This window comes from Oryza brachyantha, chromosome 12, assembly GCF_000231095.2.
Source record: "Oryza brachyantha chromosome 12, ObraRS2, whole genome shotgun sequence".
Taxonomy (NCBI): domain Eukaryota; kingdom Viridiplantae; phylum Streptophyta; class Magnoliopsida; order Poales; family Poaceae; genus Oryza; species Oryza brachyantha.
The window spans coordinates 6,338,076-6,351,972 of record NC_023174.2 but is presented as its reverse complement, the minus strand read 5'-3'; the positions used below and the strand labels follow the sequence as shown (position 1 = coordinate 6,351,972).

The window sequence follows — 13,897 nt, the reverse complement described above, 5'->3', positions numbered from 1 at the left end:
CTATTCGAATAGCCGTGCCCGTGATTATTGGGCGAACTGCTAGCTTTACTATGATTAGTCGAACCTTTAGTGACTTGGGTAACTAGCTTTCACTTGGGGCCACTGCAACATGGTGTAACGTTAAGTAGTGGTTGGGCCTGTTGCAACGAGGTGTAACGTTGGATATTGTTATTGGTACTTTACAAATGTTATTTACTTACTTATTTATTTGCTTAGTTATTACCTTTCTGTTTTAACCTCTGTTATTTACTTAAATGCTGCTTTATTGCAACTAACCATACCCTATCCTTTGGGATCCATTACATCATTTATTACTCCTATTCCATACTACTTTTTAAGTACGGTGGTTTGTACTCAGCCTTACGTAATTTCTCCCTTCAGAGCTAGATGTTGAATCCGATGGAGGTGACTCCCAGGAGTGAGTTATTCCGCCGTCGAAGTTTGCCTATGTACTGAAGCCGTGCCGCTGAAGCTAGTCTACGTTATCTTTCCACTGTATTTTCATTAGATTAATGTTGTTATTTTAGTTGTTTCTAAGAACGAATGGTTATGTAATCAACATTGTCTTTTTTGTACGCTAGCTGGTTCTGGACAGGGATTTTAATGCACAATTAAATTCAAAAATTTGTATAAGGAATTTCTGGATGTGACACTACGTCCCATAATATTTTTATTTTTCGTTTTTCCGTGTGTAACGTTTGACATTCGTCTTATTTGAAACTTTTGTATAAAAATTAAAAAAGTTAGTCACATATAAAGTACTATTCATGTTTTATCTGGTAAGAATAAAAATATTAATTACAAAGAAATTTTCGTAGGCTTTTCTGTTTATTCATCTTGTTCTTTTCGTAGGCTCATGGTAGCACATACAAACCCTCGCAGGTGATTTTCATAGGCATCTTGCTAGTACACATAAAACCCTGACATATGATTTTAATAACCTCTTTCAGCGTATGTTTTGGGTTATTACTGCAACGGTATTCGTTTTCCCTCTTTGCTGCAACAGGATTGACCACTTACACAACAGTGTCAAATCAACTATAAATATATATACATTTGTTTAAAAGCACAGATAAATGGTGCAGATGTAGAGTCAAGGGTAAATTTCACAGGATGTTAAAACCAGCTGCTTATGTTTGAAGGAAACTGGCAATGAGACCTGACTGTTATATTTACATGATAATCATATATACAAATCTTCTAAACCGAACAAATCATATGAACAACAGACTTTACTTCAGGGTAACTATATTCACAAGGATTAGCTGCAGTGCAGAATGAGGCTGATGAACAGGCAACAAACTAAGTGCGAGCAATGCAAATAATTAGAAAGTCAAGGCTGAGGAGTGGATCTTAAGTGAAAAGGAGATAAGTGGTGTTGCCATTGGAACTAACTGAGATCAATTTCAACACGCTCAGGTGTCCCCCTCTCACTTTGCTGTGCGACGAGTTCAGTGCCTAGCTGCCCTTTGTCCCCTGCACCAAATGCATAGAGCTTCCCTGAATCTGTCAGTGCAAATGTATGTGCATTCCAGTATATGGAGTTAGTAAGGCTGATCTGAGCCACCCTTTCATTCGTTCTTTTCAAAGAAGTCACCAACTTTGGGCTAAGGAAATTAGTGTGCCTATTGTTACCCTGGATAAAGAGAAACTATACATCAGATTCAGAATTTTCAGATGCAGAGAAGAAATAGGTTGTATTGATTCTAATTTGCATAGAAAGAAGGGAAGTTACAGAATAGTAGAAGGTATATTAGGAAATGTGTTTATCTCCTTATACTGAAGATTATCATTGTGAGAAGTAAGAACACATGACAAAAAGGTAAACAGCACCAAAATAAAGATGAAATCACACCAGCAGTTATTCATACCGGCAGATAATATCTGAAGCTACCAAATTTTACATAAAAAAGTATAGTACTTCCTGACACTCTATGTGAAATGCCCTATTCACAAACTATGGTTAATGGACCCTCAATCTTGTGTCAAAAAGGCAGAACATTACTAGCCAATACTCTGAGAAAACAAAAAACAGTAAACTGCAATACATAGTTTGTTCTCATAGGTATTTAACTGGAAATTTGCATTTATTTGTATATCATCTATACTCCCTTAAAGAAAGGTAGCGTTGGTGGCGGTGAATCTACCACCCCGCCTACTAACATCACAATTTAGCAAAATTACCCTTTGAACTTCTTAGTATTAAGAAGCAATCAAATCTAAATAGATAGCCACATACAAAATCAAATAAAGATGGATATTTCCTATGGAAAATTATTGGTAACATATTTCATGGAAAATATATTTTATTTATTTTAGGAAAAATTATAATATATTTCCTTTTATTTGTAGCAAAGCACAGGCATTTTAGCTAGTTAAACAAAAACTACTGAACTGTCTAAAGAATCGTAAAACATTGACAGCCAAATATACAAACAGAATGACAATATAACTCCATATTTTTCTCAAAAGTAATCCAAGTATTTGAAACATGAATACTAGTAGTGCCTAACCTCGGTTATAGTGTTGTGGCCAAGACTTGACGATTCACCGCATCCAAACGAATAAACATCACCTTTATCTGATACAACAAATGTGGTGTAATCTCCGGTTGCTACATGGATGGCCCTCACATTGATTAAGGACTCAACAACCTTTGGAACAGACTCACAATCCTCATTATTATGACCCAAGCAGCCATACCTCCCCCATCCCCAGGTGCAAACACGTCCATCCTTACCTACAACAGCAGCATGCCAAGCACCAGCAGCAACCACCACTGGTTGTATATTCAAAGCTTGGAACTGCTCAATTAACCTAGGATATTTCTCATCAGTTCGAGAACCATGGCCAAGCTTCCCCCCTAAACCACACCCAACAGAATAAACAGACCTGCAATATAAATAGGAAAAAACATTTCAATAGTATCAAGTTTATCATATCTAACACACGCTGTATTTCTCATCTTCTATTATCTAAAAAAATATCTAAGACATCCTGGCGTATAGGAAAAAATATCAAAATCTGCACACTAGTTCACGTGTCTATCAAAGCACAAGACGAACTCATTGAAAATGTCAACATTTTTTTATATGTTACAATAGAATATGAGAGGTTAGTTATTTCTTATTTTTCTGAACCTAAAAAAGTCATTTTAGTTTTGTGGGAATTATTCTTTTGTCTTCAAGTGTTATAACAGGATTTAAATGGACTACACCACGATTACCTATATACAATTCAGTACTCTAGTGCATGGAAATGTAAAACAGACTTAACATTACTTCACCTATTAGCTCATTGCTGTCAAAAAGCTGAATAGTGAAGAATGAGGGTAAATGCAAATAATAAATGTTTAGTTTATAAAAGTAATTGTATATCACTATGCCATACATCACAGCATTGACCATAGGTTGAGTGCTTGAGTGAAAATTCTTACATGCCACTTGGTTGGCATGCCAGAGCCAGGAGATAACAGTAGCCTGCAGCAATCTGCACAACTGGAATGTTCTCAAGAGGGCCTGCTAGAAGATGAGGCTGAACATCATTTGGTTCTGTCTGATGACCTAGTTTCATGTCATTACCCCAGGAAAATGTATATACGCGACCTTCCCGAGATAAAACTGCAGTAAAGAAGTTCCCAATTGCTGCCTGGACAATGTATATGTCCTTCAACGATTCCACCATCTGTGGTGTAGTGACAACCCTAGAACCTGGAGCCCCATATTCCACTTCTCCAAACGAATCCTTTCCAAATGCATAGACCCTACCAGCATCACTTACAAGCATTGTTCTTCCTGCTCCTGCTGCCGCTTGAATAATTCTAATACCCTGCAATGATCTATAGGAGCACCAACAATGTTTAATACTCTTTCTAAGGTACATTTGTGTCACGACTAAAGTTATGATAACTGTGGATTCTAGGAGCACCTGATAATCCGTGGCCTCCACTCCTCTTCTAAAGTACCATGGCCAAGTTGGCCAGAGTTGTTGGACCCAAAAGTATACACCACACCGCTTGTTGTCACAGCAATGCTGTGACCAGGCCCGGCAATCGCCTGAGATTTTTCTCTCCGGCAACATGCTTCACCTGCCATTATAAACCTAAGAACCAGCTTCCAACTCCCACCACAGCGTTGCTTAAACATTTCTCTTTCTTCTTGATTCATCGGTTTAAATACCGCCCGTTTCTGGCACATATCCAACGCTGCAAGTTCTGACATTGACAGCTGAAAATCGGGAGGGAAGTTGGCAGGCTTCCGGAAAAACGTGCATGTTGCCTATGCCAAGCACAAATTTCATCAGCTGCAATATCGAATTCTACATTGGAGAGGAGCAATAAAAACACTACTTGCCTCCAAGTGGGCGAGGTCATCAGGTTCTAGGTTGCATGATGTGAGGACATGGAGAACAATTGACGGGTTTGCAGCCAAGGGGAATTCTCCAGGAGCAGAGTCGCCAAAGCAATGGCGCTGCGACCGCTGAAACGACTGCTGCAACGGAGAAACAAGGGCAAGAGCATCATCTATGATAAGGTGGAGGGGCAGAGAGGAGGAAGCTCCACTGCTGGTCGTGGCGTCCATCCGCTACGGCTGGAACTTGCACTGCCCTATGCCTTTTATCTCAAAGCTTGTGGTGATCCTCGCTTTCCAGAGTGAATCAAGTACAGTATCATTCTGCAATGTGGAATGCATGAACGTAACCATGACATGTAACTACCACCATTAACAAAGCTCATCAACACACCTTAGCTTTGCACAATTAAACAACTATATGCTATACTATTCAGTAAAGTAGATGGGAAAGAATCCATCCAACACTTGTAAATAAATAACCAAAGCATATCAATAATTGAAAGCATTTCCAAAGTCAATGCAATCAAACAGAGCATATCACCCTGACCAAACGGACACAGATGCCATACTCTTCTGGGTGGCACGCAAACAGCCAACAGGCAGTACATCAGATGCAACACAACCTCCACAAAGCAAGGAAACAAAGAAAGAAAGAACTAAAATCACAAAACAGTAACACCCCCCCCCCCCCAAAAAAAAAAAATCAAGAACACTATAGCCGGTCGTGATGAGGCTTTGCAGCAAGACATGGTTGATTGCAGGAAGCTTGATGCAGCAACAGGAGTATGGAAATGTTAAAGGACAAGGAGAGCCACTTCCACCCCCCCCCCCCCCCACCCCCTCACAAAACAAAGCATATCCCTCCCAACTCCACCCCCAAAAAGTCCACCTTTCCTATCCTATGCAGCAATTATCAACGATATCCACAGTTCACCTGTACTGCACACAAACAAGCAAGATTCCAAACTGCATCATCGGCGGCAAAAGATCACACCCGCTAACAAATATCAGTAAAAAAGGACCCCCAATTCGAGTAAACAACAAAGGATCCATGCTAATCTCCTTCATGCTGATGATCCGAGGACGAAAAATACCATCTTTGATCCGAACAGAAATACCACCACGATCGTGATCGTCGCGAAGATCGGCTCCGGTCGTCCATCCAACCTGGTATCAAAGAACCGCACGACACAGACTCCCCAAACAACCCCCCGCAGGAAATCACAAGGAAATCCTTACCCCAAAGCCCCCAGAATTCACCAAAAACACAAGACTCGAGAAGCAGAATCAACCAGCACGCACCAACGGGGTTGGTCGGGCAACCGATTGCTGGGGGGGATCGGAGAGGTGTGAATCTAACCAAGAAATGGGGAGGAGGGAGGGAGGGAGAGAGAGGCGGAGGAGGAAGCAGGCGATGGACAGGGACGAGCCTCCCAATAATGATGGCGTGCGTGCGTGCGTGTGTGCGTGGAGAAGCGAGGGGAGGAGGGGAGAGGATGCTGTTTCGATGGGTAACCGCGCGTATTTCTGCAGTATATTTCTTCCCTTTCCCCCCTCTCTCTCTCTCTTCTCTCTCTGCTCATCGGCTGTCTTTGGGTTAATATGTATTCTTGCATAGTAAGAGGTTCTTCTAACTAGCAGTGTACACGTTTACGTAAAAAAGTAGGTCTATATAATTGATTAGGGAATATACACGAACAAAAGAAATAATGGTTTTTGTTGTTGTGCCATGGAGAGAAATATGAACGACTCTATTTTTAAATTTAAAGTAATAGACTATAATATACTTGTACTGTGATAGGTTCATAGTATAAATCGTACAAGCACGTAAAGAAACCGATCTATATTGATGATAGACTACACATGTCTATATAGAAAAGAAACGATTTTTTTAAATAAACCACTTAGATTTTTTATGGTTTTTTGAAATGATAGTTTTTGTGTGATGTAGTATAGGGAGGATGATGGATGACTTAGCTTTTTCATTAGTAGAGAAGATGAAAGAATTATTATCTAAATTCTTTTATAACTATTAAACAATAAAATTAAAAATTTATTTATAGAGGTGAGATGGTGAATTTATATAAAAAAGTTAAAAAAATACCTAGTTTAGCATTTTAAAAATATATGTGTAGGTAAAAGCCAACAAATAATTTTTACTACTGTAATAATAGTGTAATAGAGGAGTTTCGTTAATCCGTTCACCCAACTCGTACACGATGCACGTACGCATAAAAAAAAAAGACATCGTGGACTGAGATGAGCCGGTTCTACGTGGAAAGATGGGGCAAAGATGGGCCTTCGTTCTTGTAGGTTGATCATTTTTTTTTTGTCAGTGTAATTTTTTCACCTGTCTAGTTTTTTAAAAAAATCTTATCTTAATATCTTTATACTACTTTAAAGGGGAGTTTCGTCCATCCATCCACCCATGAAAAATAAAAACATATTGCACGTCGCACCATAAAGAAAAAAACGTCACACACGCACGAAAAAAACACATGCAGCACACTAACACACTCCACCGCCATCGTCCGCCCTAGCAGCTTCTTCCCCGCCCCCGCCTCTGCTTCTCCACCAGTGCAGTCCGCCACCTTCTCCGTCGGTTCTCGACCAACACAGTCCACCGTCACCGCTTCTCTACCCCCTCTATGCTGGCAGGCCCATCAACCTCGCCATTGCATAGACGCCCTCCGGCGTCACGTGCGGTGGCACGGATGGCAGATTGTACTGGATGTTGACGTTGTTGTCCTTCTCGAAGATCACACCGAAGGGTGTGCCAAACATACAGGGGGTGTTATTGTCCCAAGTACATAGTCTAAAAGGTCGTGTCAGCTTATAGAGGTGTCACGCTCAAGCGGTTGTCATTGGCGAAGGTGGGTACCAGCGTCGTGAACACATCCTGCATGGGCACAGTCTCGATGTCGTTCACGAACACATAGTAGTGGGAGCTAGAGGTGCCCCCTAGCAACCAACCGACGTGACAAGGGGGCGAAGGTGACGTTGAGGCTCATGGTGCTGCAGCTGACATTCAAGATAACTCCTAGACGATGTAGGCGTAGCCGAGCACGGCCGTTATCTACAATGTGTTTCTAACGCCACCTAGTCCCGATCGCTGATCTGCGTCGGCACCAGCTTGCCGAGACCGGAGTAGGACAAAAGGAGCTTCTATTGTTTAGGAGGTGGGTTTTTTCTTCTTATTTCCTTTTCGGCCTGTCATGCATATAAATGACATATTCATTTTAAAGTAATGCACATCTTTTCGCTGGAATCGGTAACATGTCTTAAATCTATAAATTGATTCATTTTAGCTCTTATGTGGATTTTAGTTCCGTTGTGAAGCACCTGTACGTAACTAGTATGATATAAAAGAGCATAACCTTGCACCCTATCTTTTGCTTGTGCTTATGCTTACAAGCTAAAATTTAAACTTTTAACTTTAAATTTATAGTTGATTTTGGAGTTTTTCACTAACCTTTATTTTTTGTTCTTGTCATATGTATATAATTTTTATTTCTTCACGGATATGCCGTCACCCCTTGGTATCCGGGGTGGATGGGGTGTCGACGCCACGGAAAGGAGCCGACGGCGATGGGGGAGAAAAACGCAGAGGACAGGGAGGAGTTTGCTCTCGGAACTACGGAGATGACACAGTATCACACCGACATGTGGGCCCAGGAGGAGTGTGTGGGACGTGGGGCCCACATGTCGGTGGCACTGGCGGGACGGTTTTGGTTGTGCGGGAGTGTGCTTTGTCGTTGGTTGTGGTCAAATTACTTGCGACGGATATGTTCGGTGGCGTCAAGCAACCGTCTGCTTAAACAGCCAGCTTTTGTTCTTGTTTTTGTTAACCAACCGCTGCAAGAGTATTTTATCATCCTGCTGCTACTCCTCCCATAATATTTTTTTTAGTTTATTTAAATTTAGTAATAACCGCACTAGGTACACTTCCTCTATTTTATATTGTAGGTTAATCTAACCTCTTCAAATTTATCTAAGTTTATGAAAAATATATCAATACTTATAACACAATAAATATGTACTGTAAAACAATGTTTAATGATAAATTTAACAAAACTAATTTGACGTTCCATGTATTAGAACATTTATATATTTTATATAAGATTGGTCAAATTTAAAGAGATTTGACATAAGATAAACCTAAAATGACTTCGGAGGGAATAACTTATTTCTCAGGATAAACGTTTTTCCATTAACTAAACGGCTTGACCCCTCCGCCTATTATTGAAAATTAAATCCCATTTAAGCAAAGTAGTTGAGTAGTTAAGTACAAAATTTTGGTGAGTTACATCATTCACAATTTTCTTGAAAAAAAATATGAACACTACCATTTAAGGAAGAGAGGAGCAGGTAAGCAGTCACATGCAAGAAGCCGATCAGAACTGTTGCAAGAGTTTATTCTTTCTCATTTGCAGTTTTTTTTTTTTTTACATTTCAGTGTTTGTATTGTACAAAACTATTGGCAATCAGAACCCTCTGACCAGAGAACACAATCCATTGCAGTAATAAAGACCGGCTGCCCCTGATGCATACGGCTAATTGATAAGTTTAGCTTGTGGTACTGGAACTTGATGGGTTTTCAGCAGGAATTTGTGTTCGAAAATGACAAAATTTTCCTTGACTAGTCCTATGGTCGTGATTCGCAATGAAACTAAATTTTTATGACAAATAAAAGATTATATTTATAAAGATATAGATAGGTTGCAGTGGCAAGCACCTATTTCTTGCGCCACCGGTCCTTGACATGGTGACACCCCTCGTGGCCATGGCAATCCCAACGACGATGACAAGTAGAGTAAGACGGAGAAGGCTCGAGCGGGCTCAAGGAGACATAGGCGACGATAAAGGGCACACAAGGCTCACCAACGTATACTCGGTGGTCGAGATCGCATTTTCCCGGGTACGCGCCCGTATCACTAACCCTACCGTTGTTGTCGTCGGCGAAGGACGAGGAGCATCTTGAGCCAGCCATTGCAGCGCACCAGACACATAAATCTCGAGGCACACGTCCTGTCCTTTTGTTTTTCTTTTCTCTTTTTTTCCTTTTCTTCCTTTTATCCTTCATTTTCTTCTTTTTTTTTCATTTCTTTCCTCATATGCAAGCCCTTCTACCCATGCAAATTCTCGACTGGTAGACCGAAAGCTGTATTGGATATGAATTTCTCATCCTATTCAGGCGAAATCTGCTTTTTTTTATAAAAAAATGTAGAATGTAATCATATTATGCTACTGCAATCCTAGATTTATCGTTAATTGTACTTTTACTTGGACTTTACAAAAGTAAAAGGTAAATTGTGTTCTCATTTAATGATTCCATTTAGATGTTCTGTGTTTCAAGAATCCATGAATACTTCAACACATCATCATCGATATTAATTTTGTAAGTGCACGAAAGAGGCTCATGCATGCATGCATTATTTATGTCATTATTTTAACGATGTAATTTAAGGTTTTGTTAACTTACCCCACTAATATTAAAAATTTAAAAAAATCATTTTTATTGTACCGTAAAAAAATCTATGGAAAAAAATGTAATTTCTCGTATTTAGTACGAAACCTTCTAAGCATTTTTTTTCTTAGATTAGGTTCTCTTATGAAATAAAAGTGAACAAAAAATTTCAAACTTCTACTTAAAATTACATATAGGAAAAATAGATTCCATCGGTAAACTCTATAAATAAACGAAATATTTTTATTCATAAACATTAGATATAAAAAATATTTCTAGTCACAAAATTTAAACACAAATAAAATAAAATTATTTTGCTTGTTAGCTTTGTACAATAATAAAAAAATAAATCTATTCTAATCATGCTTCAAGAGAGAATTGAAACCATAATCTCTCTTTGGAGAGAACAGAACCTTACCAATGGGCTATGAAGTTAATTGATTGTTTAGTTGAAGGATAATTTAATTAATCTTACTTGATCTGCACAGATCGCACGTGGGGAGGGTGCAGATCGCACGTTGAGAGGGGAGGGGGTGCTGCTGTGCGACGTGGGGGAGAGGAGGGTGAACGGACGAAAGTAGTAAAGATTCACTTGACTACTTGAGACATTCAGACGTTTGCATGAAAATCATGTAAGATTTCCTCATTTTCAAACAGGGTTTAAATGAATATAAGATTCACCATGAAGATAAAACAATTATAATTTTCATTGCAGATAAGCAAAAATGGAATAGCAATGCCAAACTCCGTGAGAAAATTTTCTACATTCTGTAAAACTAATAATAAATCGACTAATGTATGAATGATCGAATGTTTACAAGTTAGGCAACTTACAAACAAAATTCAGGGTGATTTGATGTTGGAGTGAGTTTGGAATGTTCAGAAATAAGAGGGGACGGAGAATGTTACATGATCCATCTTTCCATTCTGTATCTATATAAACTAGATGTTCCAGTGCTACCAAAATGCTTTGTGCTGCTTGGGAGATTCTCAACATAATAACTACTTGAAAACTTGTTCTCTATCCAGATGGGTTCTGCTTTCTTTACAGGCCGAGGGCCCAAAGAATTTAGATCTACGAGGGAACCATAATCTCGGCATGCCGCCATAACAGTGTCATATGATTTTGCAGGAAGCTCAAGCCCTTGGTTGCAAGCCCTCATGTACATCTCATAGGCAAGTCTGGGTTTGCCATCTTGCACAAGAGCTTCAATCAACATCTGATATGTAATTTCATTTGGCTCGATGCTCTGAACTTTCATCCTGTGGAACCATTCAAAAGCAGCGCCACCTTTGTTGTTCCTCACGCATGCACTGATTATCGCATTGAACGTTACAACAGTTGGTTCTATCTTTGCTGACAGCATACCACGAAGAACAGAATCAACCATATCATGATTCCCCTTGCCAATGTAAATTGATACCAAGATTGTATATGCGTGTAGGTTCGGCTTAATGCCTACCTTGCACATGTGTTCCCAAACTCGGAGTGCCTCGTCATACAGCTTTCCCTTATCAAGTGCACTAAGCAGCGCTCCGTAAGAGACTATATCCGGTGTCAACCCTTGATCTATCATTCTCTTAAATATATCAACTGCGGCAGATGTTTCAGCTGCTCTAGAACATGCAAGAAGCACGGCATTCCACTCTCTGCTCCCAGGCTTCAAGCCCTTCTCTTGCATCTTATCAAGCAACCTAACACCCCACCTCCAAATGCCCCTTCTCTTTGCAGCATTGAGTAGAACATTGAAATGCGACATGATCAGCTCATATGACAAGTTATTCGGTTTGGGCCCTTTGTCCAACAAATCCTCATAGATCTCAAGAGCTGCCCACCACTTCTTAGACTTACCCATCAGCCAAATTAGATGGTTGCACACCGACAAGCTGATCACGCCATCGCCACGCTCGCGGATCCTTTGGTACAGCTCCTTGGCAATAGTATAGTGCTCCTCACCTGTACATGCCCAGACAAGCCGCTCATAATCGCTCCTGTCTGGCTTCACCCCGGCTTCATCCATTCCAAGAAGAACCTTCAGCACCTCGCCTACTGGATTGTCACCACCCACAAGAGACCGCCGCATTGCCATATAGCACACACGAACGGTCAGCTTCTCAAACTTAACAAATTCTCGCTCCCAGTCTTCAGGATTACCCGACAATTCGCCCTTGTTGTACATCTCCCTGAGCTTGGTGAAGAACTTGAGTGCCGCGAACGGGTCACCGGCCTTCTTGTAGGCCGACATCACCGTCGAGTATGTCGCCGCCGTGGGCACCAGCCCACGGCCCTCGATGGTGGCGAACACCCTGAAGACCTCATCAATCTCCCCTTGCTCGACGTAGATGGACATGAGAGTGTTGAATGTCACAATGTTTGAGGGAACCCCCTGTGCTTCCATGTCTGCAAGCACGTCGCGGATTCTCCCAAATTCCCCGCTGTTCTTCACCGCGCCCAGCAAGCAGTTGTACACGAACTGGTTGACGCCGGCGCCGGTGCCGCCACGTCCCCTCCTCTTGAGGTGCTCCACGACGGCGAACGCGGCGTCGAGGCGGCGCTCCCGGCCCAGACCCCGGATCACCGAGGTGAACACCTGGAGCGGCAGGTGCTCGTCGCGGCCGTCCACGAAGCCCCTCACCAGGGACTCCACGTCGTCGGCCGTCCTGGCGTCCCGCAGCGCCGCGCCGACCGCTGCCACGTCGACGCCCCCTCTCCTCGCCCTCCTCCCGCCTCCTCCTCCTCCGTCGCCGCCGGTGCCGCCGACCGCGAACTGCGGGGTCCTAGAACGGAGCGCGTCACACTCGGAAGCCGCTCGTTCATTTCACGGGGACGACGGGTCAGTACAGGGGGGTTCGGGTTCGGGAAGTACCTCGGCGGCGAGCCTGCGTCGGGGGGCCGCCTTCGGGTGGTGGTGGAGGAGGCGCGGGGGCGGGTTGAGGCGGCGCGAGGCGGAGGCGTGGAGGTGGGCGGCGGGGTGGAGGACGGCGAGGGAGGAAGCCATCGGGGTGGTCCGGCGTCCGGGGCGCTCTGGTGACCGCTGAAAGAGGAGGCTATCTGCTGCTGCGGTGGCCACAAGTTTTTCGCGCAGTTGCCGTGCGCCCGGCCCTTCGGTCGGGAGTAGACGACCACAACGTTTTCTCGTGTGTTTTTTTTTTTATCAAATTGGATGTGCGCCCCCCGCCCAGTCGTCCATGTGTCGGGGTTTACTAGCCCAACGAAATTGGTTCGTATTCTTCGTGTTTATAAATCAAAATTTAAATTTTTTATTTTAAATATGTTGATTTTAGATTTTTTTCATTATATTCTGAAAACACACATGTTATATAAGTTGTATTATAAATATTTTTTATTTATATATATGTTGTTTGACTTTCTCGTAAAAAATCAAAAGATCACCCCCTAACCGGATTTTCTGAACCGAATCAACAGGAACAACTCTTTTTTTTCAATCAACCTAAAAGGTATCTAAACTGAATTTTAAATTTTCAAAATTTATCAGGATTTTATTAGTTTTCTTATATTTTATAAACTGTTTCCGAAGAGAAAGCTCATGAGTCGTGACCACTGAGATGGGAACCTGCTTCTAAATCCTAACTAGTCTTGCTAAGAACTTCGTCCTGTTTATCATTTTTAAAGAGAATTGTGATATTTCCTACTGGAAAGTGTATGTTTTCTATTACCAATTTTCGTCTTGGTTTACTTTTTAGTCCTTTAAATTAATTCTAGAACCAGCTAAAGTTTTTTTTTTCTAAAATATTGAAATCGGATAAGACATTACAGTTGAATGGTGATGCCTACTTGTAAATCTGACAATTGGTATCCAGCGTAATTTGGATCCAATGTAGATGTCCTATCCAAAATTTCTGAATAACAATAAGGGCTCATTGCCTGCTAGAATCCTACATCGACGTTCCACGGTTCAAAAGCATGAGATTGATTGCCATTTAAGAGTTGAAACAGATATGGAAACTAAACAAAGTTACGAGTTAATAACCTCTAGCTAGTAATGTGTTCGAGCTTATGTTGCGGCTCTATAATATATTTAATAATATATTTTAAAATAAGAACGTTTAAAGTATC

At 41.4% G+C, this 13,897-nt stretch overlaps 2 protein-coding genes across 4 annotated transcripts; both read right to left on the bottom strand.

The window, feature by feature from the left end:
* Positions 1-1,088: 1,088 nt before the first annotated feature.
* LOC102719253 (ultraviolet-B receptor UVR8) lies at positions 1,089-5,889 on the bottom strand. Of its 3 annotated transcripts, none has more exons than XM_006663884.3 (6): positions 5,655-5,889; positions 4,353-4,673; positions 3,928-4,277; positions 3,437-3,838; positions 2,514-2,892; positions 1,089-1,636 (listed from the first exon to the last, which is right to left on the bottom strand). In XM_006663884.3, exons 2-6 carry the CDS (start codon positions 4,578-4,580, stop codon positions 1,391-1,393), a joined length of 1,605 nt encoding a protein of 534 aa, XP_006663947.1. In that variant the 5' UTR covers positions 4,581-4,673; positions 5,655-5,889; the 3' UTR covers positions 1,089-1,390. The 3 variants fall into 3 exon arrangements, with proteins under 3 accessions (XP_006663947.1, XP_006663949.1, XP_006663948.1); XM_006663886.3 differs by lacking the exon at positions 5,655-5,889 and adding an exon at positions 5,447-5,621; XM_006663885.3 differs by lacking the exon at positions 5,655-5,889 and having other exon boundaries at positions 4,353-5,185.
* Positions 5,890-10,590: 4,701 nt separating this feature from the next.
* On the bottom strand, positions 10,591-12,818 carry LOC102718972 (protein LOW PHOTOSYNTHETIC EFFICIENCY 1, chloroplastic-like). The gene is made up of 2 exons (XM_040529222.1): positions 12,687-12,818; positions 10,591-12,587 (listed from the first exon to the last, which is right to left on the bottom strand). The coding sequence occupies exons 1-2, from the start codon at positions 12,816-12,818 to the stop codon at positions 10,725-10,727; spliced, it is 1,995 nt and encodes a 664-aa protein (XP_040385156.1). The 3' UTR covers positions 10,591-10,724.
* Between the last annotated feature and the right edge of the window lie 1,079 nt (positions 12,819-13,897).

What these genes read in the sequence shown, in the direction of transcription:
- LOC102719253 (XM_006663884.3), bottom strand. Translation starts at nt 4,580, where the DNA reads ATGGACGCCACGACCAGCAGTGGAGCTTCCTCCTCTCTGCCCCTCCAC. An exon ending in ATGACCTCGCCCACTTGGAG is followed by an intron (nt 4,278 to 4,352) that starts GCAAGTAGTGTT and finishes TGCTTGGCATAG; the next exon opens with GCAACATGCACGTTTTTCCG. An exon ending in GCCACAACACTATAACCGAG is followed by an intron (nt 1,637 to 2,513) that starts GTTAGGCACTAC and finishes CTCTTTATCCAG; the next exon opens with GGTAACAATAGGCACACTAA.
- LOC102718972 (XM_040529222.1), bottom strand. Translation starts at nt 12,818, where the DNA reads ATGGCTTCCTCCCTCGCCGTCCTCCACCCCGCCGCCCACCTCCACGCC. An exon ending in GACGCAGGCTCGCCGCCGAG is followed by an intron (nt 12,588 to 12,686) that starts GTACTTCCCGAA and finishes AGGACCCCGCAG; the next exon opens with TTCGCGGTCGGCGGCACCGG.